Consider the following 25236-nt stretch of genomic DNA (forward strand, 5'->3'; position numbering starts at 1 on the left):
TTCGGTAAAAGAAAAGACGTTTACCGTGTCAGTATCGAGAAAAGGCATGTCGACGAACTCTATTTGGGTATGTGAAAAGTGGCAAAACTTACGTCCTTCGGCCTTCGTTGCAATATTAAACGGTGCTCCATATTAAACCCGTAATCTATTGACTTCAGTGGCTTTGGTTTTGTTAGCAACTGTCTTTTGTCTAGGCATTTTGTTTTTTGTGTGTGAAATTGGTGAAAGAGATGAAGAAATTTGAAAGAGATAAATTGTGGAGTAAAGATAATGGTGGTGACTTAGGGAAGAAGAAGATGAATAGGGTAAAGATTTATGGGAAAGGTGAGTGAATCTTTGTGTTTGGAAGAGTAAAAGATGATTGATTGGTGTAAATAGAGGTGATATAAATAGGTGGAAGAAGTAGGTATTGATTAGGATATATGAATAGGTAAGTAATTAGAGTAAAAATAGGAAAGAGTGCAAAAATCCGTCCAAATCCCGCCATACCAGTCGCGTGTCGCGATTGAGATTTTCAAAATCTCAGTCGCGACAGCAAGCACTCCAAGAGGATAAAAGCTGTTGAAAAATTTGTTTCTTGCTGTCTCAACCGAGATTTCAGAATCTCAACTGAGATTCTGGAATTTCTGGGTAAAAATTGGACTGTTTTGACAAAATCAATATGATCAATTCAACTCCTCTTGTATTTAAGTGACATTAATGCTAAGTTTTAATTCCTGAAACTACAAAAACAAAACTGAAACATTAAATAGAAGGAAAGCCAAAGGTTGTTCCTTAAATAAAAGAAATTAATGAAAGAATTAATGCACTTTGTGAATCATAATGAAAAGAAATACAATAAATTACCTTAGTACATATTTACATAAAAACATCTATGCATAAAAACAACAATCATATATACACTATTTACAAACAAACAACATAAACTTAAATAGTATCCCTATGAATTGGAATACGACGAACAGTGGCCCTGTCAATCTTCGCTTGAATGAAAATTTCCCTTTCTCCAAGAGAAAGAAATTTTGGACCAGAACGAAACTCTCTCTTTACAAGTCCCTCATTTTCCAGAAACTCGTAATTCATTATGGGAAATGGTTCCTTATCAGTCCAAGGAACATAAACTGATCCCTTGGAACCCAGAATGATTCCACATATAATATTCCCAAACCCTATTGTCCGATTCTTCGAACGGGAAGCGGCAACTAATCCCTCCATCAAAATCTTTGAGGAATTAACTGTGTTACCTTGGAAAATATCACCTAGCACAGACAAATCGGTATCCTGGACAACACTGCTTCTGACTCGACCAAACAGACTATGACAGAGAAATTTGTGCAGAAACAACATGGATTTAGAAGTTATTGATTTGTTGTAGGCAAGACGTGGATTGAATCTCCAAAATCCTGTCAACATTCTCCAGATATCTGTAGAAGTCATATCTCTGCCAGGATGATACGGAGTGGTATCCCGTGGCGGAAAACCAAACCAAGCATGAAGTTCAGGATATTCAAAAGTGAACATCTTACCCTCACATCGAAAACTGAGACGAACACGCCTCGTATTGACGAAACGAACGGTAAACAGAAACTCTAGTACCCAGTTTCCAATAATAGGAAACTTCGTGGAAGCAAACTTGGTCCATCCCAAATTTGTCAGATAGCGATTCATGTCATCGCTTATCCCGAGTTCTTCGTTCAGGAACTCGTCCAGATACAGCATGCCACAAAATTGTGCATATCTTAACTGCAAATATCGTTTTCCCTCATCATGATTGTAGATTGGAAACCATGCTCCATAGCGTGAAGAGATATCAACACGCTTCTTTCGAGCAGAAGTGTTCTTCCTAGCATTTTTAAAGATTTGGTCATGTTTGTGAAATAAAATTGTGTCTGTAGGATTTATAATTGAAGAAAGAAATTCAGAAATCTGAAAGAGATGAAATAAAATGAAAGAATTCTGAACCTACAGGAATATATAGGTTACATAAGTGAAAGGTTGTGTCTGTTAAGAATAAAAGATGTCAAACAGATACCTTTTGGATTTAACTGACTGAATTTTTAAAATGAGATATCTATAATCTCTTACAGTTATATCAAAATTAGAGGTGGCAATTTCTGACACGAAAACATGATTACAGAGCCAACCCGATTGACACGACACGATTGACACGAAAATCATTTTTCTAGCATTTATAACATATACAACCATATGGAACATAAATATGAGATAACACGATTTTGACACGAAACACGATAATTGCCAGGTCTAATCAAAATGTTTAAAATACTGGAAACCTCAACTGAGATTTCCGGAATCTCAACTGAGAATTCCCAAATCCTGAAACATGGAAAATCTCAACTGAGATTTCTGGATATATATTTTCTCAAAAACACTTAACATTTTATGAAAATTTTCAAAACATGACTAGATTAGAATTTAATTTTACAAAAACTTATTTGTACACAAATTCAAAAATAAAGATAAAAATAAAAATAAACAAAAATAAATTAACCTAAAAATAAAAATAAAAATAGATTAATTTAAAAAGAAATAAAAATAAAAATTATGAACAAAAGATAAGAAAAATTAAAAATTAAAAATATGAAAACTAAATAAATTAATCTTCATAGAATTCGTCCATGAATTCAATTGCTTGAATTGGAGTTCCTTCGTAATAAATTTTGCATCGATTACTGTTAACCTTAAATTGATCGCCTTTGGAATTTTCTAATTCTAAAGCTCCATAATCAAACGTTTTATTAACCACAAACGGTCCATTCCATCTAGACCTGAGCTTACTTGGGAATAATTTCAAGCAGGAATAAAAGAAAGTAGAACTGTATCCCAAACTTTGAAATTATTATTATTATATTTTTTTCTTCTTTTTTCATCTTTTTTTTGCATTTTTTTTAAGCGCTTTCTTTTTTAGCGTTTTCTCAATTTAAGGATCTAATGATTTCGGTTGAATGTTCGAACTTCTGGTTCTGGCCTCGAACAAAAAACTACGCACATGAACCGAAACTTTCAAAACTATATTAAAAGTATACAATTCCTTCCTGGTGAATAAGATAATTCCATCCTACTTCTGATATATCTGTCTGAGAAGATTTTCCATACTTCTGATATATCTGTCTAAGAAGATTTTCCATGGTGATTTCTTAGAGAGATAGATGTAGATGTTTAAGGATGTGATAAATAGGGAAATTATTTGGGTTTAGTGTAGGAACTGAATAAATTTCTTAACAAAGAGATATGATGTTTTTGTGAAGGATTAAATGTATAGAAAAGAGGTAAAGGTTTCTGGGAAGATTTTTTTTCCTGGGAAAAATTATCAAGGCTTCTCGATCCTTCTCTTGCTGAGTCGTCGTTTTAGTTGATACGGCTACGTTTTGAACTCTTGGGCCAAATGGTATTGATGTGTTGACTTGGGCTTGACTTCCACTTTATGGGCCTTTGGGCTTTTTAATCTCAATGCCTTATACACAATTAAACTCAACATTGAACAAACACATTAGTGTAATAAATCAAAGCATTTAAATTTAATGTGTTAGAATATTTTTATCATCACTTAAATAATTTTGTCAAATCAAAATCATGTGAAAAGGTGTTTCAACATATACAGCATGCTTTACGGGATTGCAGTCGAGTTCAAATGATCTGGAAACAACTCATTCCAGTGGCTACTGCTCAGACAGACTTTTTTGCTGCTAATAGGGCGGACTGGCTGGACGAAAATATCAGCACTAAAGCAGCGCTTCAAGGTATCCCGTGGCCAACTATTTTCAGTTTGGGAATTTGGTGGATCTGGAAGGAACGCAACGCTTCCTGCTTTAATGATGATAGTGCTTGGAACCTCAATGCAGAATTCATTATGGGCCGTGCCAGTGAAGTTTTAAAAGCTGCAAATCTGCCTGTAGGTTATCCTACTAGCATGAGAATGGAGCGTTGGATCAGATGGATCCCTCCGGATGTCGATTGGGTGAAGGTCAACACTGATGGGGCTAGTAAAGGTAACCCGGGATTGGCCTCTGTCGGGGGACTGATCCGCGACAATGACGGAAATTGGATTGGAGGCTTCACAGCGAATTTGGGTGTCTGTACGGCTCTGCTTGCAGAATTGTGGGGAATTTATTTCGGATTAAAAATTGCTTGGGATAGCGGGTACAGGCGAGTCATTTTGGAGATGGACTTAGCTTCGGCTCTGATGTTCATGCAAACTGACTCGAGTTTTCAAAATCCTATGGGGTGGCTGATTCGTGAATGTCGGAAACTACGGGACAAAGCTTGGGAGACAAAGTTCCACCATGCTTATCGGGAAGGAAATCAGGCAGCTGACTGGTTGGCAAATTTCGCAGGCACTTTAGCCTTGAGTCATCACATGTGTGATGCGCCTCCTGCAGGCCTCCAGCACATTCTCTCTGAAGACCGGCGCGGCCGGGTCGTCTCAAGGATGGTTACGGTTCAATCTGAACCCTCCCTGATTTAATTCTCATACTCTTACTTGCTTCTTGCTGTTATCTTTCCTTCTGTTTTCTTTTTTCCTTTTTCTGGGCTGATAAGCCTTCCATCTACCCAAAAAATATAATATATAGTTTACTTTTTTATAATTGAATAATTAATTAATTATATTTTAAATAAGTTGAGGAGACTATCATAATATTTTAAATAAGTTGAGAAGACTATTAGGATAATTTAAAAATTTAGAAAGCAATTAGGTTGTTATTTCTGAACAAGTTAATGAGAGAAAAATGTACTAAAGAAAACAAAAATACCCATTTTGCAATTGCTAAACCCATCATTCGCACAAGTGATGGATCAATAATATACTTTTGCGACATCATCATCACGACTCGTGCCATTTAGGCTTTGATTGGATGAGAGGTTTTGAAGGGTAATTAAAGGGAGGGTAGGGAATGGTTAGTAGAAACCTTTGTTTGGAAGATTAAAAAATATGAGGGTAAGGGTTTTGAAGGGTTAATGAAGGGTTTTGAAGGGTTCAAAATCATAAGTTTTTAATAGATTTTTAACCCACCAAATTGGTGGGGTTGGAAGGGTTTTGATGAAAACTTCCCTTTCTCCCAAATAAGGGCAAGGGTAATACTCTATATCCCCTTCCTTCCCCTTCCCTACCCTTCTCTACCCTCCCTTTAATTACCCTGTAAAACCTCTCATCCAATCAAAGCCTTACGTTTTATCGTGGTTTAATTACATTTTAAATAAGTAGAGTACATTTTAAATTAGGAGACTTTGGGGACAATTTGAAAGTTTAAAGACATAATCGGGCTTTTAGAGAAGTTGAGGGCAAATAATGTATTAATCGTTTTATCGTCTTCATCAAATTTACTGGATATGCTCTTCCCCGTGTAAACTACCTGTTAGATCTCACCAGCTTCGATTGGTCGAATTCGTGGATGGTGCGATCAGTCATGTCTCCTCCGGCTCAGTCTCAACGGTCTCCGTCGCCGTCTCAACCGTCCGGGTATTTATTAACTTCTCTTCAACTCTAAGCCCTACCCTAATTTTGATTTTCAAGCTTTAAATACCGAATCAACTAAGTTGAAATGCTGATTTAAGTCACTTACTTGCTAATATATTTGCAGGAAAAGCGAAGTGTCGGATTTGAAGGCTCAGCTCCGGCAGCTCGCCGGAAGCCGAGCTCCTGGAGCTGATGATTCCAAGAGAGAGCTATTCAAGAAGGTTATTTCATACATGACGATTGGCATCGATGTGTCTTCTCTATTCGGTGAGATGGTCATGTGCTCGGCCACCTCTGACATAGTTTTGAAGAAAATGTGCTATTTGTATGTGGGAAATTACGCCAAGGGTAACCCTGATCTTGCTTTATTGACGATCAATTTTCTTCAAAGAGATTGCAAGGATGAGGATCCGATGATTCGTGGGCTTGCTTTAAGGAGCTTGTCTTCTTTGCGAGTGGCGAATCTGGTGGAGTATTTAGTAGGGCCGTTAGGGTCGGGGCTGAAAGATAATAATAATTACGTGAGAATAGTGGCTGTCATGGGAGTTCTCAAGTTATATCATATATCTGCTTCAACTTGCATTGATGCAGATTTTCCAGCAATGCTGAAGCATTTGATGCTCCGTGACCCAGATACTCAGGTGAAGTCACCTTTTTTCTGTTGTCATTTTATGATTTTGGTTTGTGTTTGCCTTGTAATTTAGTTCAGGTGCATTCTATGGCTACTTGGTTTGTCAATACTTGTCTATTTCTCCACAAGGTGGGTTTTGCTTTTATCATATGTGGTTAGAGGGAAAGGAGAGTTGAACCTTGTTAAAAGCAAAGTAACCTTAGATAATTTCTTTGTTGAACACCAGCGTGGCTCTATATTAGATAATGGAAATTCTATTTTTGTTATTTTTTAGGTTGTTGCAAATTGTTTATCTTCCCTGCAAGAAATCTGGAGCTCTGAAGCAAGCACCTCTGAGGAAGCAGCCAGAGAGAAAGAAACTTTACTTAGCAAAATGGTCATATTTAACTTTTTGAATCGGTATGTAAGCCACAGCAGGCATGAACATTAAAGTAGCTTCTTAACTTTGGGAACCATATAGTTTTGACACAAGAAATTTGACACTCTAATTGGTTACTCTGGACCTGCTATTTTTGTTTAAGAACAATAAAATGCTAATGCCTGGACTGTTGAAGTGCTCTTTGGTAATTACAGATAGTTTAACCTTTGATCCCATACCTTGAATTTGCATAACTATATGGTCATTATGCTAGCTCTCTTTACTGCTGTGATGTTACTATGAAGCAATACCTGCATGATTGTCCAAGGGGCATAAGTTGGTTGTTTTCTGTTAGGTGTCTTACTGTATCCAAGTAGTTCATAGAGATAACAAGAATTATGCTGAGAGTTGAATGCTAGTAGTTCAAACTTGAATTCAATTTCAAATATTTTAATGCCACACTAAGCAATAGTAACTTAACAGACAGCAGATTTTCCTGATGTTGAAGATAGCTACTGTTCTATTCACGCTATGTAAACTACAGTTATTTTTTAGTTAAATTTTGGGTTTCTTCCTTCCGAATGACAGGTTGAGCTTTTTGATATTTTTCAATTTGCAGGATCAAGGAATTTAGTGAATGGGCACAATGTCTTGTGCTTGAATTGGTTGTTAAATACGTACCTTCTGATAGTAATGAGATATTTGACATTATGAATCTTCTTGAAGATAGACTTCAGCATGCAAATGGTGCTGTTGTCCTTGCAACCACCAAAGTGTTTCTACAGTTGACTTTGTCCATGGCCGATGTGCATCAAGAGGTGCTCTTAAAAATCCTTATATTATATGTATTATGCTTTCCATTCTCAGGAACTGAATGATATCTTTTCTTGAAGAGAGAACTTCTTGTGTTTACATATTCTCAAAACATGGCATTGTGAGAATGTGATTTTTTTTTTTTTTTGGTCTTTATGTGCATGTCTACTTATTTAAAAATGATTAGTTTTATGTCAATCTACTTTATTGGAGTTCCTATTATGATATTTTTCAAGAAAATCTTGTAGAAATTAAAATTTTCATTCTGTTTGTATTTTGAGTTACTATGTTATGGATTTTTTTTTTTGTCCTAGTTGTTTATATAGAATCTAACTTAAAGTACATCAGTAGGATAATATCCGTCTGCCTCAATCATGAAATTATTTTGAGTGTTGGATACTCTCTCGGGGTATCTATTTTCTGTCCTTAATTTATTCTTTCTTCAAGGCACTATCTGCTGAAGAATTTTTTCTACTGCTTGGAGGGTAGGACCAATTGTACGTAGATCAGGGGAGAGGCTCAAAGAAGCCTCTTATCCTATTTGATCTTTCATTGGAAGCATATCCATTTAAGGGGTAGGGAATATTGTCCTTGAATTATTGTAGAAAGAACCAACTTTTAGATTGCTTCCATAATCTGTGAGGTCCGTATTTCAAAGAATGCAATTTTTTTGGTCAGGTATATGAACGTATTAAAGCTCCTCTGCTTACCCTTGTCAGTTCTGGAAGTCCAGAGCAATCTTATGCAGTTTTAAGCCACCTGCATCTCTTGGTGATGCGTGCACCGTACATTTTTTCCTCGGACTACAAACACTTCTATTGCCAGTACAATGAGCCATCTTATGTCAAAAAGTTGAAGCTTGAAATGTTGACTGTAGTTGCAAATGAGAGCAATACCTATGAAATAGGTAAGTAAACAGCTTTTCTGCCTTGATCTGAAGGCTTTTAAGGGAAAATAGACATGATTAGACCTGTGTTGTTAACCTTTTCATACTGCTGATCAATTATCTGCATGAGTCAATTTCAGTGACGGAACTATGTGAATATGCTGCAAATGTTGATATTCCTATTGCAAGAGAATCAATTCGAGCTGTTGGAAAAATAGCACTGCAGCAATATGATGTGAATGCTATTGTTGATAGGCTGCTTCAGTTTCTGGAGATGGAGAAGGACTATGTGACTGCTGAAGCTTTGGTAAGCTAAATTTCTTTGTACATTCAAATGATCATCCTTGAGCATGTAAGCACTAGCGCCATCCTTTTCTGGTTCCTGCAAAACCATCGAGCCAGTGAGCAAAGAAATGACGGGATAATTTTCACTGGTGAACCACTAATCAGACTGACGGTTTTAGTTCTTTATTGCAGGTCCTTGTTAAAGATTTGCTGAGGAAATACCCCCAGTGGAGTCATGACTGCATTGCCGTTGTTGGAAATATTAGCAGCAAAAATATTCAAGAACCTAAGGCTAAAGCAGCTCTTATATGGATGTTAGGGGAATATTCTCAGGATATGAATGATGCTCCTTATATTTTAGAGAGTTTATCTGAAAATTGGGATGAAGAAAATTCCCCTGAGGTAGTGAACTTCCTTTTTCGTAAATATTTTTATTAGTCATTTTATGATGTTGGCTAATTAGGATTTCATCTCCCCACCTGTGCATACATCTTTGGCTATTGCTATAGCTGCTTTGACTTCTTCTCTTGATATAATATTTATTATGCAGAAGCAGAACCTAGTTCTTTTACTGCATTTTTTATTTTATATTAACTTTTCTGATGGTCAAGTTGTGCTTTGGCTTTTATGCCTTTTTTAGTCGTATTCTTTACTGTAAGAGTGACAACCTATCTCAATGCCAGGTTCGTTTACATCTCCTCACAGCAGTAATGAAATGTTTTTTCAAGAGACCACCTGAGTCTCAGAAAGCATTGGGAGCTGCACTAGCTGCAGGTCTTTCTGATTTCCACCAGGTATGGTTTAGTTTTCATGTTAACATCTTCTACAAGTACTTCTGAATTGAATTTGACAGATTTCTTTGAGTAATAAAATGGTGTGTGTAAGAACGCACAATTGAACGTTCAATTGGTTGCAGGATGTTCATGATAGAGCCTTGTTCTACTACAGGCTATTGCAATATGATGTGTCAGTTGCAGAGCGTGTTGTAAATCCTCCAAAGCAAGCTGTTTCTGTCTTTGCTGATACTCAGAGCAGTGAAATCAAAGATCGCATTTTTGATGAATTTAACAGCCTATCTGTTGTGTACCAGAAGGTAACTGATTTTCTGATCCTCTTATGAGTCTTTTGAAATGAGTTCATATTACGATGAAAAGGGAAAGAAACCTAGAATCAGAAAGGGGTAGAGAGAGAGAGAGGGAGGGAGGGAGAAGTGGGTTTAGGGAGAGGTTGAGTTGATACTTGCCAAGGGTCTTGTAGTTGTGGTGTATTAACTGTGAATTAATTAATCTATTAACTCTGTTATCATATGGTAGTGTATATCAAGTTCTTGGATGTTATCAATTAAGGTTCATGAAATTTATCTCGTGTCTTTTCTTTCTTGATGTGTCTTTAGTAGTATCTGCAATAGCTGTTTCCTTTTCAAGTCTTCAAATTTTTTTCCACCATTTTCCATATATGTTTGGCTGGAATGGAGCTTCTCGATGTTTCACAATTGTACAATTGTGTTCTTGTTATAATCAGCTTGTCTGGAGTATACAAAACGCCCAGAAAACATAGTTTGATTTAACCAAATTTTGTAAATTTCTGCAGCCATCTTACATGTTCACCGATAAAGAGCACAGGGGAGCATTTGAATTTTCAGATGAGCTTGGGAATTTATCAATTGGAGCAGAGGCTGCAAATGATGTTGTGGCAGTAACCATGGTTGAGGAAAATGACAAGGATCTTCTCTTAAGTACTTCAGAGAAGGAAGAAAGTAAAGGAGCGACGAATAATGGTTCTGCGTACAGTGCTCCTCTATTGGATGCTCCATCTGTGTTGATTTCAAACGTTGCAGCACCAGGTCACTCGCCTTCGGGTAGCTTTGCCATTGATGATTTACTAGGTCTTGGTCTACCAGCAGTTCCTGCACCTGCACCTGCACCTGCACCTCTGCAGCTTAATGCCAGAGCTGTTTTAGATCCTGCCACTTTTCAGCAAAAATGGCGGCAACTACCGATATCTATATCACAGGTCTATTGGGTTCCCTTAAGAATAAGCTATCTAATGTGTGTATGTATATATTGAGGGAAGTTGTTATATGGTTTTTGCAGGAGAGTTGTATAAGTCCACAAGGAGTTGCAGCTTTGACGACACCTCAAGTCCTTCTCAGACACATGCAAGGTCATTCGATTCAATGCATAGCATCAGGTGGTCAATCACCAAACTTGAAGTTTTTCTTCTTTGCTCAGAAAGCAGAAGAATCGTCATATACATATCTTGTAGAGTGTAAAATCAACACATCTTCAGCTAAAGCACAGATGACAATCAAAGCAGACGATCAGGCTACATCCGGAGAATTCTCACAATTGTTTATATCAGCCTTATCCAAGTTTGGTACTTCTTGAATATCGATATACTTCTTCCCATACTCAAAATTTCAGGCACACATAGCTACTTTTGTTGTTTTCCAGGCGCTGCAGTTACCAACAATAAAAGTTAAAAGAAAAAAGAAAAAAAAGATGTGTAGAGTGTATAATGAGATTGAAAATGAGGGATTTTTTTTTTCAACTTTGTTTTAGTTGAGTTATTGTTGTTTATTACCAGCCCAATCCCCTTCTTTCATGCTTAATTAAAGTTCTATAATTTGATAAAAGTAAAATCAAATAGGTGGAAAATGAATATTACTATGATTCATTCTGAATATTCAGATCCCGGACTCCAACAAATTTCAACATCAAACTGATCATTCATAGGATTAATTAAATCCGTTAAAAATTGACAGATTTCAGTATCTGGTTGGTTGCTTTTAGGCTTAATATATCATATTCAAAAAGTTTGATTGACGTTCTGAACTTTCAAAGTGTCTTGATAGTCTCCTCAATTTGTATAAAATGTTAAGTTAGTCTTTTGAATTCGCGTAAAATGTAATCAGTTGATCACTCGATTGTAAAAAAGTAACTTAAATACGGAAGGTGTATTAAAATAGATTAAAAAAGAAGATATTACTTGCCCAATTATAAAATTTGTTGTCGTTTTTTTTTTTAAGACTCGTGCAATACATCCTCGCAATTAATTTACTTTTTTATAATCGAATGACCAATTGATTATATTTTACTTAACTAAACATTTTATACAAATTGAGAAAGCCATAGTACGCTTTGAATGTTTAAGGGTTAATTAAGTTTTTTTTTTTTTTTTTTTTTTTGCAAGTTTAGAACAACGCTGCATTGAGACAAAACAAAAACAAGGATAAAGTGGGAATCACATAAAAAATAGAGAAGCATTTGAGCACCTCAATTTTTGAGCTCTCTTATCTCCTTTTTATTTGGATAATATATTTTATTTTATTTAGTAGGATCCATGCACTCCCGTCTTCTTCCTCCCAGTCTCCTCTCCAGGTACATCGCTTCCTTCTCCAACTCTTGATTTTCTCATCATTTTAACTGCGTATTTCTTCTGTATTTCTTTGGAAACAAATTAACTAATTTATTTTTCTGGACAACAAAACAAGCATGCTCATTTCTCTTTCATATAATGGTATGAATTCAATCCCTTTCAAGTCTTTTTTATTTTAAATTCTGCCATGTTTTCAAAATTGCTACTGAGATTTGAAGAAACCATTTTCCAGTCAATTGATAGAAAATGAAGAAGAGAGATTCTGCAAACTATATATAAATACTATCCTAAATAGTCTATCTGAATTATATTATATTATATAGAACTCTTCTCTTCATCTTCTCCAACCTCCCTCAGCTCCGTCGTTTTTGCTGTTCAACCAAACTTCACAATGGCGAGCAAGAGTTATTGTTACCTGTGCACTGTCTCACGGTCGAAAATCCTCACCCAATTTCTGATTTCATCCTTGAGCCCGCATAGGAAACACATCTGTTATTTCGGGAATCATAGACCACCCACGAGGATTATCTCCATTGAAAGTGGGGAAAGCTTCACCTTGCAAACATATAGATTTGCTTCCTTCTTTTCTCTGCTTTGCTCCTTCATCCTTTGTTGTAGCGCATCTATTTTCTCCTCTAGCTTGGACTCGTGTATCCATAGATCCCTCCCTCCGCCTTAACCATCCGAAACTTCAACCACAAAAACAAACGCACACACCAATTTGGAGAGAAAATCTGTAAACCCTAAAACCCAATTTTATACAAAGCTTTGCTCCAAGATTACTAAAAATAAATACTCTCTCAATTTCCTGATCACCCCTACTTACTAATCTACCTCCTTTCCCCTACTGCCCCTTACACAGCAAACCCGTAACTAACTACTGCCTTCCCCCACCTGCTGCCACCTTTGCTCCGTTACAGGCCTCATCTTCCATTAATTTATTTTCTTTTGAAGAAAAAAATAATAATTAATGATCATGAAAAAATATAGTAATTTAATCATTGATTCTAACTCTAACTATCAACTAGTGGCAACTCATAAGGCTCGTTCAATAAAAACACTTACGGGTGTTTGTTAGAAGGGATATAAGAGATGGGATAGGGATAAAAAACACTGAGATAAGTTATCCCGTGTTTATTTGGAGATAGAAGAGTGAGACAGATGATGGATTAGCCTCTTATCCCTCAAATCCTATACCAAGGAGGGGGTGGTATAAGGAGGTGGGATAAACTCATGCGATTTTAATAGGATGGAAAAGTATCTTATCCTTCAAATTAATGTTACGCAGTTTAAATAAGGTTAAAATAGTAAAATGTATTATTTTATCCCTATCCCTATCCCACGTACCAAACATTGAATAACAATTCTCGACTATCATATTTTTATCCTTATCCCAACCATTTATCCTTATCCCAATAGAATACCAAACACCCCGTTAATGACTTCTTTGTCATCCACACCTTACGCAATTACGCTTGCAACAAGACTATATACAACCTGTGAGTTTATTTTCTCCGGCCACTAAATCTCGGACCGTGATTATTATTTTTTTTTTATCTTTTAAACTCATGAGTATGATATAAGGTTTTTATTTTTGTCTCCTATAGAACTTATTCTATTCTATTCTATCTCAGATATTAATGAGCTAATATCGACCCTACCTAGGTTGGATTTTGTTCAGCTCGTTACAAGCTAACCTCATCCAACAGTTGATTCTCTATATAAAAATTTATGGGAGAAACCTCTGGATTTGTGCATACTTGGTCTTGGTGGAATCCATTACCCCCATTTGGTTTTGATGGTTAATCTTATGAATTTGGCCCCCCTGGTTCACTTTCAGTTTTTTCTTTGTCTCCTGGACATTGAAACCTTTTTTCTTTTCAAGAATTGATACTTTTTTGTGGCAGGGCCACTTATTCTGCTAATGTTTGAGCTAATCAAGTTTAGATTAATTCATCTTCTCCTAGTTTATAGATGCATGTTAGAACTATTTGTCACTAGACCCATTAGTGATGCTTTGCTGTTTTTTCTGGGACTTCCCCTGAAAGTTTCATTACAAGTCCTAACATTTAATTCAGAATTTCAGGTTGATAAGCGTGTGTTGACTGACCATATGGGAGAATTCAGAGAGGACAAGGCTTTGTCTGGAACCTTCAATAAGCAAGAAGTAAGAACAACTATTATGCAGAGATACAGTTCTTTCTCACCATTTAAACAGTTCTCTGCCTTTGGCTTTATGTTTTGCAAATTTTTCTGTTTTTGGGAATGTAAGGGCATACTTTTGGTTTTATGTGATTGTCACATCTTATAGATTGCCGCGCTATATGTTTTCCTCTCCAGAAAGACTAGATGAGGAAATTCAAAATATTTAATGATGTTTTCTATATGTTCTTCTGATCAGTAGCTGTTAGTAAGATATATATAGATATAGCTTGTAGTCCTTGTAATGGTGGGTGCAAAAATGATACTTGAACATCTTACTTTCTCAGGAGAATAGTCCAAGGCATGAGAGTCAATTTCCTCGGACTTCAAAAGCTGTGGAGTTTGAAGATGCAGGCAGTTGCAAGTACTGCATGTCCACATATAGTTGCAGAACAGTGCGATCGAGGACAAAACTAATGAATATTCTGATAGAGAAAGGAAAACCCCAGGAAGCAGAATCCACATTTGATAGTTTGATTGAGGGAGGGCACAAACCATCTCTGATAACATACACAACTCTCTTGGCTGCATTGACCATGCAGAAGCATTTCAATTCTGTACATTCAATCATCTCACAGGTGGAAGAAAATGGATTGAAGCCTGATTCAATATTCTTCAATGCTGTTATAAATGCTTTCTCTGAATCTGGAAACATGAACGAAGCCATGGAAACTTTTCAGAAGATGAAGGGAAGCGGAATGAATCCTACCGCTAGCACTTATAATACTTTAATAAAAGGGTACGGCATTGCAGGTAAACCTGAAGAATCTGTGAAACTGTTAGACCAAATGTCCCGAAGTGGTGTGAGACCTAATCTCAGGACTTATAATGTTCTTGTGAGAGCCTGGTGTAACAAGAAGAATATTGCAGAGGCATGGAACGTTGTGCATAAGATGATAGCTTCTAGGATGCAACCTGATGTGGTTACTCACAACACCATAGCAACAGCTTATGTTCAGAAAGGAGAGACAAATTCGGCAGAAGCCATGATCTCGGAAATGCAGAAAAATGGTGTGCAGCCTAATGAACGAACTTGTGGCATCATTATAAGTGGATATTGTAAAGAAGGAAGCATTAAGGAGGCAATGAGGTTTGTGTATAGGATGAAGGAACTTGGGGTGCATCCAAATCTTGTTGTTCTTAACTCTCTGATTAAAGGCTTTGCAGACATTATGGACAGAGATGGTGTCGATGAGGTGAGTTTTGATACTTTAATTTTCTTTTGGTATCTTATTTTTGTTTGCAACTGTTGGTGATAATAAAAAATATTCTGGAAATCTTCCCTATCAATCTTGAACTTTGCTCAGCGAATTTGTCGTTTTTGAGAAACAAATGATGCAATGTTAACATAAATACAACCAATTTTTCAGGTTCTCAAGCTGATGGAAGAATTCAATGTGAAACCAGATGTTATAACATTTAGTACCATCATGAATGCATGGAGCACAGCAGGATACATGGACAAGTGCCGAGAAATATTTGATGACATGGCGAATGCTGGCATCGAACCTGATGCACATGCATATAGCATCCTTGCCAAAGGCTATGTACGTGCACAAGAACCAGAAAAAGCTGAAGAACTCTTGACAACCATGATAAAATCAGGATTCCACCCAAATGTTGTGATTTGTACAACCGTCATCAGCGGATGGTGCAGTGCTGGCAGAATGGAATGTGCTATTCGAGTTTTTGGAAAGATGTGTGAATATGGAATTACACCAAATTTGAAGACTTTTGAAACATTAATTTGGGGTTTCAGTGAAGCAAAGCAGCCATGGAGAGCAGAAGACGTTCTCCAGATTATGAGTGAGTTCAAAGTTGAGCCTGCAAGATCCACTGTGCTGCTAATTGCTGAAGGATGGCGTGCAATCGGTTTGACAAAAGAAGCAAGCCAAATTATTGGCACCATAAAAGAAACAGATGGAGAAGAAATACCAGTGGAAAGCTTGGAGAAACTCTATCAAAAACAAAGCATAAGTTTACCATATTCCAATATCTTACAGATACCAAATACAGTTATAAGTGAACCCAAAGGATCTTCTGCTCCAAAATCCATGTGCCTCTCTCATCCTTGTAAATATGGGGCAAGGTTACCCATTATTTGCCATCAGCAGTCTCAAGGGCAACATAGTATCTACAGTCAGCTTGCAAAATCATGTACAAAAGCAGTGTTCTTGAACTGAAAGTATAACAAGATTTTTTTTTTTTTTTTAAATTTATGTCCACATTCAACACCCAAAAGAGATTTGTCATCAAATATTCTGTATATAGTAAAGAAGGTATTGATCTATCCAAAATGTTCCCTTTCTATTTTCTAGTCAATGAGCAAATGATAATTGCATTCAATTCAGTATTATTACTCCGACGAAAGGAAAATGAAACATGAATAGCTATAACTAGCAACTCATTCATAACAAGTTAATGTTATAACACAGAGATCTCGAACACCTATAAATTATCTCAAATGAGAAATTATGTACACTTATAAGGTACAATTATACTGGAAGATGCTTATAAAGTTTTGCCTGATTTGCCTTCCAAAGTCTATGTTTTGTCGACCGGGGGAGAAGGGATTCTGCTCACAAGCCATACCAGAACCACACCAACAAGAGCCCCGGATAGATGTGCTATATGATTGACACTCTGCATAGCATAGCCTCCACGATAACTGCCCGACAAGGCTGCTGATGCTTGGGCTGCCTCCATTACCTGTGGAACCCCAAATGAATGCATAGAAAAGTTTCACATTGTTCCGGATGTAAAGTCACAGAAGTACCAAAGGTTGGTTAAACTCCAGAAAAAGATGTTACATAAAAACCCATATAATATACAAACAAATTAAGCATAAGAATGCATAGAATATTCTCTAGGATGGAAGTCATATGATACTGTTATTTATCTAAATGCTTTATTTCAGGAACCTAAACCAGCATTCCAAACTATTTTCAAGTCTTACAAAAGAACAAGCTATCAGTAGTTGCAAAAAAGTTAACATTTATGTTATTCCCTCGCTTCCATCATCTATGAGAAGAACAGTTTTCAGAATATACCTTCTCATCCATGAAATTCATATAAAAATTCTGATTTAGAAGAGAGTAGGAAGGAACTACTCACTCTTTCTATAACAAATTGGCCCAATATAAGCACTTCGAGGATCTTTCTCCAATCCCAGGTTAACTATAAGTAAGAAAAAAGAGATTAAAAAAGTTTAGGCTAATTAAAGTCATAGAAATATCTCTAGACTTCAAAACTATTGTTTAGATACCTTTACAAGGACACTAATTGCAAATAATCCGAAAACAGCACCAGAAGCTCCCACGGAAACAGCATTTCTTGGTAAAACTAACCATGAAACAAGGTTGGCTCCAACACCTGTAACAATATAGCAAAGCCACAATGCAAAATTCCCTTCCTCTTCTTCAACGAGTTTTCCTGTTGATGAAGAAAAGAGCGATTAGTGTTCAGTTATCTTATAGAAAGAGCAGCCTTCTTGTTAAAAGGCGACCTCTAGTTAAAAAAGAATAATAAATCTTACCAAAGATGTACAAGAAGAAAAGGTTGCTTGAAAGATGCTCCCTGAAGAAATTACAAGCCAGGATAGAGGAAATGATGAGTGACTAAATTCATACTTGCAGAATAAGCTTTTCTGCACAATCTTTGGGAAGAAGAAAGATCAATTTGACATCTACACATCCTTAACAAACATGAACACTTACCAGCTGGCATGGCAGAATGTTGCTGTGACAAACTGATACCAAGTAGGCCAATTATGATACAAGTACAAAGATTTGATTCCACGGAGCTTTGCAAAACAAAAAACAAAAGAACTAATATCAGCTTTCTCTAGTTAACCATGGCAATCACCCTTAAAAAAGACCTTAGCTGTGTCAACAAGATAAGCAAAAGTATATTTCAAAACCCATGCTCATAAATAAAGTTTTCCATACGGCCAAAAATTAGCCTCAAAACATATTCCAAGACTTATCCTGTTTCTTAATGAGAAACATGAAAATGCAGATATGATACATATAACTAGTACTCCCTCCGGTTTTAAATAAGTGTCGTTTTAGATAATTATTTTTGTTCTTTTTTAAGTGTCGTTTTCACTTTTCAATAAAATTTAGTATAGTTTTTTGATCTAAGCATTTAACTTTTGTCATTTATGTGTTTTTTAAGTTTTTAAAGTTTTTTCTCCAACCATTATATGAGAGAGAATTTCTATTTAGTTAATCCATGCAAATTTATTAATTTAAGTGCATATTAATTGTGTTTCTTAATTTGTGTGAAAAACTCTAAAACGACACTTATTTGAAACCGGAGGGAGTAATTGATAGTTTGAACAGCTTCCGTTTCTAGACAAGTTTAATCAGATGCAAAACCTGGAAAACATCAATTTACACAGAAATATTCAAGAACAGGAAAGCAAGATAGGAGGATATGACCTGAAAAAAGTGATCTGCAACGAATATTCCGAGATTGAGAAGTATAATCCAGAAGATACCATTTGCACGCTTCTCAGGCTTCCTTCTATTTCCTGGCTTATCAAGTTCGAGTTGCCGTATCATATCTGGTTTAGATACAACAAACTATCACTTTTCTCAGGCCACGACATTTTCCAAATTCATACCCAAAAATTTCAAGAGGCAAAATTATGGGGAAAGGACTTCTTTTTTAATAAATAAATAAATGAGCCTATATGATAAGTATCAGCTATTTCAAGACTCATCGCTAAAGAAGAAGTTTTATCAGATTTGATATGCTAACTTCCATAAATGGGTCTTATCTTACAAGTTTGACCACATTCAACACGCATTATGAGTAATTTTTCAAATCCAAAAGAAGCTCGCTCTTCATAACAATTACAGTGCTTCAGTTTTATATGGTCAAATTAGGGTAGATTCTTAGAAGGAAGAAAAGTGGTCTGAAATGAAGCAATGGCAAGAATGCTGACACCAAGTGTTTGTGAAAATTCCCAATTGAAAAAGTAAAAATCTCAATTTTGGTTTCAGAAAAGCAAGTAGAATTATGAGAGGAAAAGGAGAAATTACCTGAGCCACTCATCTGACACAAAAAGCGACATCGAAGAACAGGGAGAGGAGAAAGCAAAGAGGTAGAGTGGATAGGGGAAGTGAGCTTTGTTGAATAAGCGGGAAGAAGAGGAGAAGAAGGCATGTTCATGTTCATGTAAGTGGATGGAAAAGAAGGTTTGAGAGTTGAAAGTAGATGCACTTGAAACTGCCCCATATATGTATATTTGCTGCTGCAAGGGATAACCTATAATTCCCAGAAATAGAATTCTAACAAGCAACTTCCTGCTTTTCTTTTTGCTGAAATTCTGCAATCTTTATAAGGTTGAGTTTGGGCTTCTGGGGTTCACAAAGAACCGGATTTTTTTTTTTTTATTTACATCAAAATCTTAGAAAATTATAATTAAATTATAGGCTTAAACTATATGCAGTCCCTTGAACTTGTCACTTTTAGTCATTTTGCTCCTTAAATTTACAAGACGACTCATTTGTCCCTTCAAGTATTTAAAAGTAGTATTAGCAACCCCGGTTTTCATTATAATGGAAACAATTATTACTTGCTCTCATTGCAAGCACCAAGGTCATAATAAAAATGGTTGTGCACTACTAAAACAAGTTACAAATGAGGTTAGTATAGGCAGCACACAAGTTCTCTTGTAAAAATTACATATAGGGTTGTGCATTACTAAAACAAACTGCAAATAATGTTACATATATGTAGGTTGGTTCCAATACTTCCATGAACATTTGTACTAATGTTGGAATTTCGTTTTGTTTCCGTTATAATGAAAATGGGGGTTTGCTAGTACCACTTTTAAATAGTTGAGGGGGCAAATAGGTCGTCTCGTAAGTTCAGGGGGCAAAATGACCAAAATTAACAAGTTCAGGAGGTTGCGTATGGTTTAGGCCTAAATTATATTATTAAAATTAATTCTAGGGCAAATTACAAATCTAGCCCAACTGAAGGGGTCCATTAACATATTTGACCCACTTTGTTTTCATCTCACCAAATTAGACACTTTCATCCATTTTGAACAAATATACCCCCTAAGTGAAAAGTGATCCAACTGACAGAAAATCAATGCAATTGGATGAAAATTTAAACTATCTTTCAGTGTCTAAGTAGAGTAATAATGAATCGGAATGTGTATAGGTGTGATCTAAGGGTGAAGATGAGATAAAAACGATAAAAGCATATGAAGAAATCAGTAAAGGAATTGAGTACCTGATGCGAGACAGCAGGTACGGAGAAAGAGAGGGTTGATCTCCGGCGTCGGACGTGATTAGATAGTGTAGTAGCAGCCCGGGAGAAGTAAAGCTGCTAATTCATTGATACGTCCAGTAGAGAGAAAGAAGGGAAAGATTTAATTTATGTGGGATTCTTAGTTGCAAGTGTTTGTTTGCATATTGCAGTAATTAATACTATGTATTTTTAGTTTAGATTCTTAGTTGCAAGTCTTCTTCGGTTTAATTTCTGATACAAATCGTTTGCAATTTTTGAGATTAGTGAAGTATTCTGTTCAGTTTCCCGTAGAAATGGTATGTTTTTAGCATATACACCTACTTTTCTGATAAGTGTAAATTATACGTATTTATTTAGGGTGTTTATATATGTCTCGAAGCTCAATTATGACTTCTATTCACCTTAAATCTCATAATTTGCCTTAATGATGCAGGTTGTTCGGTTTTACCTGTGCCTGCTCTTTATTTAGGGAAAGAAGAGTCAGATTGTTCTGTTTTACCCGTGCCTGCTCACTATTTAGGGAAAGAACGGTCAGATGGTGCTGCTTGTTGTCTACTTGCTCTCTGTTTAGAGAAAGAATAGTCAGATGGTTCTGCTTGCTGTCTATTTGCTCTCTGTTTGGAGAAAGAACAGTCAAACAGAAGATAAGAGTGGGAGATGAAGTCAAAATAAAGACAATCATTTTAAAAGAGTTGTCATTGGAACTATCAAATTATCTTTTCTATGTTTTTATCTTGCCTAGAGAAATAAAGCTTGTAGTTGGAACTAGCAATCTATGTCTTTTTGTCTTATGCTGCAGATTGTTCTATGCAGCAGTTGTTTTGTCTGTTTGTGCAGACTGTTTGTCTTTTGTGCCAGGCTGTTTGTCTTTTGTGCCAGACTGTTCTCAGCTGCTGTTTTCTATAGTTTTATCTTTGTTTTAGTATTTTATTATTTTTCTTATGTATTTAAACCCACTTTGGGCTGTTGTAAGAACACATTATCATTAAGTTAGTTTTGAAGTTATGGAAATTCAATAAAGAGGGAAGGTCTCATGGAGACCAAACCTAAGCTTTATTTATTTTATTTTTCTTGTATTGCATGGTGACAAAGAGTGATTAGTCACTCTATAGGCTGAAGCCAGCCTTAGGCTGGTGGATGTAAGTGGTTTTTCTTCCCTATTATGTGCAAGAATATCTTTAGATGATTGTTAGATTGGGTGCTCAATTCATGATAGGTCTAGCTAGCCTATCCTTTAGTTGCATGACCGCAGAGGAGACTCGGGTTAGATAACAGAAAATACAATCTAACACATATTAGTTGAGGATGGAGACACGATCAATTGATATGCCAAGGGTTTTTAGCCTCATGGTTAAAATGCTTTCTTGTTCGTAATGTATAAGAGTTCTTGTGAGCCCACGTTTTATACTAGTTTGCATGCTCTTAGTAGAATCTCTGGAACATGGGAGACCTGACCTTAGTGAGATTAGTGAAAGTTACCTTGGACCAATGTGCATGATATTGCTCAATAGGGGGAATCTTCCTGTTCACTGGTCGTCTGGTTGTGCTTCCAGCCTGTTCTCTTTTATCTTGATTCACCATCAATTTATCTTGCATGTTTATTATCAGCTTTGATTTATTTAATGTTTTTATTATGTTTAATTTTAATTATTCAAAATCCAACTTTAAGTCAACCAACTCTCTGTTCTAAGAATCTGATTGTTCTATTGAAATGTCCTTGACTTCTGCTTGTTCTATCCCTGTGGAGACGATAATTTACTTACACTTTATTGCTAAAGTCACACCCTTTGGGGGATAACATTTTCTCGCTGGCCTTGCCTTTTTCTTCATCTATAACGGTATTGTTTTAATTTCCTTTATTTTCCTCTATTTTCCTCAATTTTTCTCCATTATTGTCGTATTTGTGATGAAATTTGTCGCATTTCATCACAAATGCGACAACAGTTGTCGTAGATGCGACATTGCAGCAGTTCAATTGTTACATTTTTTTCTTTCTCATTTTTTGAGCTTTCCATCCTAATCTCTCTCTACAAACATAATCTCTTCTTTCTCTCTCTATAAACCATCGTCTTTTCTCTCTCAAAACTTGGCAGTAATGCCGCTTTCATCGGTTTGGGATGGCGAAGAAGGTGAATTGAAATAAGGGTATTCTTGTCTAAAGTGGATGAAAGTGTCTAATTTGGTGAGATGGAAACAAAGTGGGTCAAATATGTTAATGGACCCCCTTCAAATAGGCTAGATTAGTAATTAGCCCTTAATTCTACCTATCAGAAGTACGATTTATACTCTAATTAGTGTATAACCAGGATCACAAATACACTATATTTTTATAACGAAATAATTTTATTTTGAATGTATTATATTTTTATAATGAAAAAATATAGATGATTTTACTAAAACATATGGTGAAAAGTAAATTCTAAAATTTATGAACAAAACTGATAACATTTGAATATTATCATTGGGACAAAATAGTAAAAATCCACAAATAAAAGAACATGTTTTCACAAAGCACAACCATGTGGCAAAACCCACATATTCGAATATATGGCATACGCCATGTGGGCCAGATACGTCAGTAGGGGTCTGGGTCTGCTTAGAAGGGACAAACACGCTATCCAAGGCTGATACGCCCATGTTACCACTGGGCCATTTTCCTAGGAAACTGTTATAATTAGTGGCATTAAATCATTAAAGACACTAACGGCCAAACCTGAAGAATGTATAATTAATACATTAAATGACACTCAATCCGAGACTGTTATATATTATAAAGATGGTTACGGAATCTAGTATAAATACACCAACCCTAATGAGTATTAAGTATGCTTACTGATTCCTTACTATAATGATTTTGAGTTTGTTCTTGGAATTCTTACTGACTTTGGCATCAAAGTGTCCCCCGTTGAACTCAACGGCACCTTACAGGGAAGAGCTGCGACAAGAAGTTATTTTCACAATTATTAACTGGTGCGGTGAGCGTGGAACTCTCAAATTTCTAAAGTTTACACCATGAACACAATGACATCGGAATGACCAAATCCTCCCACAACTGGAATCAATGACACTACTCAGGGAGTCACAAACCCACTCTCTAGTGGAACCACCACTTTCTAAATGAACCTATTATTGAAGACATGCACGAGGTTTCACCCCGTTTCCTTCTAAGATGAAGTCCAAGCATTGGTAGCAACTCATATGGGCTTTGCATAAAGGGATCGTGTGAGAATGATCATGGAAAATCAACATATGGGAGGCCCAACAACTGGCCATCCTCAAGCCCACGGGCATGAAAGAAGATTTATCACCGGACCAGGCAGCACCAATTTAGAACCATGGGAAAACCTTGTTGTCCCTAGCACATCGATGGCTGATAAGGATAATCTATACCTAACTCCTAAAGAGAAAGTGAACTCTATCATTTCAAGTAGTAAACGTTCCTAATAACGGTATCGATCCCTCAGAGACTAGGTTTTAATTCCCTACCCGACTAAAGTTTTATGTTAACTAAGAAATGCTAAAGTTGATTGGAATTGTATGTGTTCTAAGGCTAAAAATAAATAAAGACAAAGATTTATATCGGTTGTCTAATGGATGAGTGAAAGGCTAAGATGTAGGATCCCCATGTCTAACTCCTATGACATTTAACTAAGTAGTGTTGTAATAAAGACATAAATTAAAGACGGTAGCTTTCCTTAAAAGGGTAATAATCCCCGGCTAGAATTACTAACTCTATTCCTAATTCCTTAGGTCGATGCTTGGTTAGGCAAAATCTCTAAGTTACTAAGAAGCATTAATTATGGTGAAAGCTAAAACTAAGTCGTAACTTAGACTACAAAGTCGCACTATCAAGTTAAGGTGTAATTAAAGCTAGGTTACTCGGTTGAATTGTTTACTTGATTGGGTTTCACAATTCAACCTTCATTGCTAATTACTTGTTTAGGTTTCTTAGCATAAGATAAGTAAAGAACCCTAACTAAATCTTTTGTTTAATACTTTTCACAACACACTTTTAAACAATAGTTAAATTAAATCATACTCATTAAACACGGTCCACCATAATCTTAGCCTAAAGGTGATTTAGCTCATGTCTGAGCTAAAACAGAGAATGGGAGAAAGATGTATAGAAGATGATCCCATGTTTATCAATTACATTATTAGAATTCACTGCAACAAATGTTATCTATAACTACAAAAGTTAGCTATGAAAATTATTTTTGAAGCTAATGTATACTAATTACTAGAGATATAGAAATTTTGTAGCTGTTAACTAATTTTTGTTTCAATAAATATATTTTGTAACAGTACGTAATGCATTAGCTACAACCTTTCAACTATAATAAAAATATTGTAGCTAATTAATTTTTAGCTACAAATTTGATTTAGCTATAACAATATTAATAATTAGCAGCTATAAAAGTTAGCTATGAATTAATCGTGGTAGCTGATATATGCAAATAGCTACACTTATAGAACTTTTATAGCTTTTTACTAGTTTTTGCTTCAACAATTCTATTGCAAACTTGTATGTAATGTATTAGCTACAATTGTTTGGCTATGATAAAAAAATGTAGCTAATTAAATTATTTAGCTACAAATTTTACTTATTTATAGCTTTATTAGAATATATATATATATATATATATATATATATATATATATATATATAATTGTCTAACATATAACATATATTTGATTAATTAGAAAAGCCTAAAATTTTGTAACCCAATCTTGTTAACTACGAATTTACCAAAACAATAAAAGAATCTCATTTACATGACCTCGTAGAAAATTCTCGAGTAAGAGAAACTAATGAATTTCCTATGTAATAAAGAGTAGCATTTTTGTATCATAAGACCTAAAGTTGCCTTTTTGAAATCCTTGAAATCTGAAAAAATCAATACATTTCAATCTTTTGTCTCTCATGATTCAACAAC

General features: G+C 35.7%; 3 protein-coding genes across 6 annotated transcripts; 2 read left to right on the forward strand and 1 right to left on the reverse strand.

The window, feature by feature from the left end:
• Positions 1-5283: 5283 nt before the first annotated feature.
• On the forward strand, positions 5284-11034 carry LOC136202564 (beta-adaptin-like protein A). The gene is made up of 11 exons (XM_065993262.1): positions 5284-5479; positions 5601-6117; positions 6382-6506; positions 7085-7283; positions 7957-8185; positions 8305-8471; positions 8642-8851; positions 9133-9243; positions 9366-9542; positions 10040-10462; positions 10543-11034. Exons 1-11 carry the CDS (start codon positions 5412-5414, stop codon positions 10834-10836), a joined length of 2520 nt encoding a protein of 839 aa, XP_065849334.1. The 5' UTR covers positions 5284-5411; the 3' UTR covers positions 10837-11034.
• Positions 11035-11752: 718 nt separating this feature from the next.
• On the forward strand, positions 11753-16351 carry LOC136204195 (pentatricopeptide repeat-containing protein At5g25630). 3 transcript variants are annotated; one of them, XM_065995402.1, is made up of 4 exons: positions 11753-11829; positions 13914-13994; positions 14317-15225; positions 15400-16351. In XM_065995402.1, the coding sequence occupies exons 2-4, from the start codon at positions 13941-13943 to the stop codon at positions 16210-16212; spliced, it is 1776 nt and encodes a 591-aa protein (XP_065851474.1). In that variant the 5' UTR covers positions 11753-11829; positions 13914-13940; the 3' UTR covers positions 16213-16351. The 3 variants fall into 3 exon arrangements, with proteins under 3 accessions (XP_065851474.1, XP_065851473.1, XP_065851472.1); XM_065995401.1 differs by having other exon boundaries at positions 11792-11829; positions 13906-13994; XM_065995400.1 differs by lacking the exon at positions 11753-11829 and adding an exon at positions 11905-11968.
• Positions 16352-16399: 48 nt separating this feature from the next.
• Positions 16400-20428, reverse strand: LOC136204196 (rhomboid-like protein 11, chloroplastic). Of its 2 annotated transcripts, none has more exons than XM_065995404.1 (7): positions 20282-20428; positions 18472-18596; positions 17746-17831; positions 17565-17605; positions 17295-17461; positions 17144-17206; positions 16400-16738 (listed from the first exon to the last, which is right to left on the reverse strand). In XM_065995404.1, the coding sequence occupies exons 2-7, from the start codon at positions 18592-18594 to the stop codon at positions 16574-16576; spliced, it is 645 nt and encodes a 214-aa protein (XP_065851476.1). In that variant the 5' UTR covers positions 18595-18596; positions 20282-20428; the 3' UTR covers positions 16400-16573. The 2 variants fall into 2 exon arrangements, with proteins under 2 accessions (XP_065851476.1, XP_065851475.1); XM_065995403.1 differs by lacking the exon at positions 20282-20428 and adding an exon at positions 19078-19396.
• Positions 20429-25236: the final 4808 nt, after the last annotated feature.

This window comes from Euphorbia lathyris, chromosome 8 (genome assembly GCF_963576675.1).
Source record: "Euphorbia lathyris chromosome 8, ddEupLath1.1, whole genome shotgun sequence".
Lineage (NCBI taxonomy): Eukaryota > Viridiplantae > Streptophyta > Magnoliopsida > Malpighiales > Euphorbiaceae > Euphorbia > Euphorbia lathyris.

What these genes read in the sequence shown, in the direction of transcription:
- LOC136202564 (XM_065993262.1), top strand. Translation starts at nt 5,412, where the DNA reads ATGGTGCGATCAGTCATGTCTCCTCCGGCTCAGTCTCAACGGTCTCCG. An exon ending in GAGCAATACCTATGAAATAG is followed by an intron (nt 8,186 to 8,304) that starts GTAAGTAAACAG and finishes AGTCAATTTCAG; the next exon opens with TGACGGAACTATGTGAATAT. An exon ending in TATCTGTTGTGTACCAGAAG is followed by an intron (nt 9,543 to 10,039) that starts GTAACTGATTTT and finishes AAATTTCTGCAG; the next exon opens with CCATCTTACATGTTCACCGA.
- LOC136204195 (XM_065995400.1), top strand. An exon ending in GAACCTTCAATAAGCAAGAA is followed by an intron (nt 13,995 to 14,316) that starts GTAAGAACAACT and finishes TTACTTTCTCAG; the next exon opens with GAGAATAGTCCAAGGCATGA. An exon ending in ACAGAGATGGTGTCGATGAG is followed by an intron (nt 15,226 to 15,399) that starts GTGAGTTTTGAT and finishes CCAATTTTTCAG; the next exon opens with GTTCTCAAGCTGATGGAAGA.
- LOC136204196 (XM_065995403.1), bottom strand. Translation starts at nt 19,273, where the DNA reads ATGGGGCAGTTTCAAGTGCATCTACTTTCAACTCTCAAACCTTCTTTT. An exon ending in GTGTCAGATGAGTGGCTCAG is followed by an intron (nt 18,597 to 19,077) that starts GTAATTTCTCCT and finishes TATCTAAACCAG; the next exon opens with ATATGATACGGCAACTCGAA. An exon ending in TTTCTTCTTGTACATCTTTG is followed by an intron (nt 17,462 to 17,564) that starts GTAAGATTTATT and finishes CTTCATCAACAG; the next exon opens with GAAAACTCGTTGAAGAAGAG.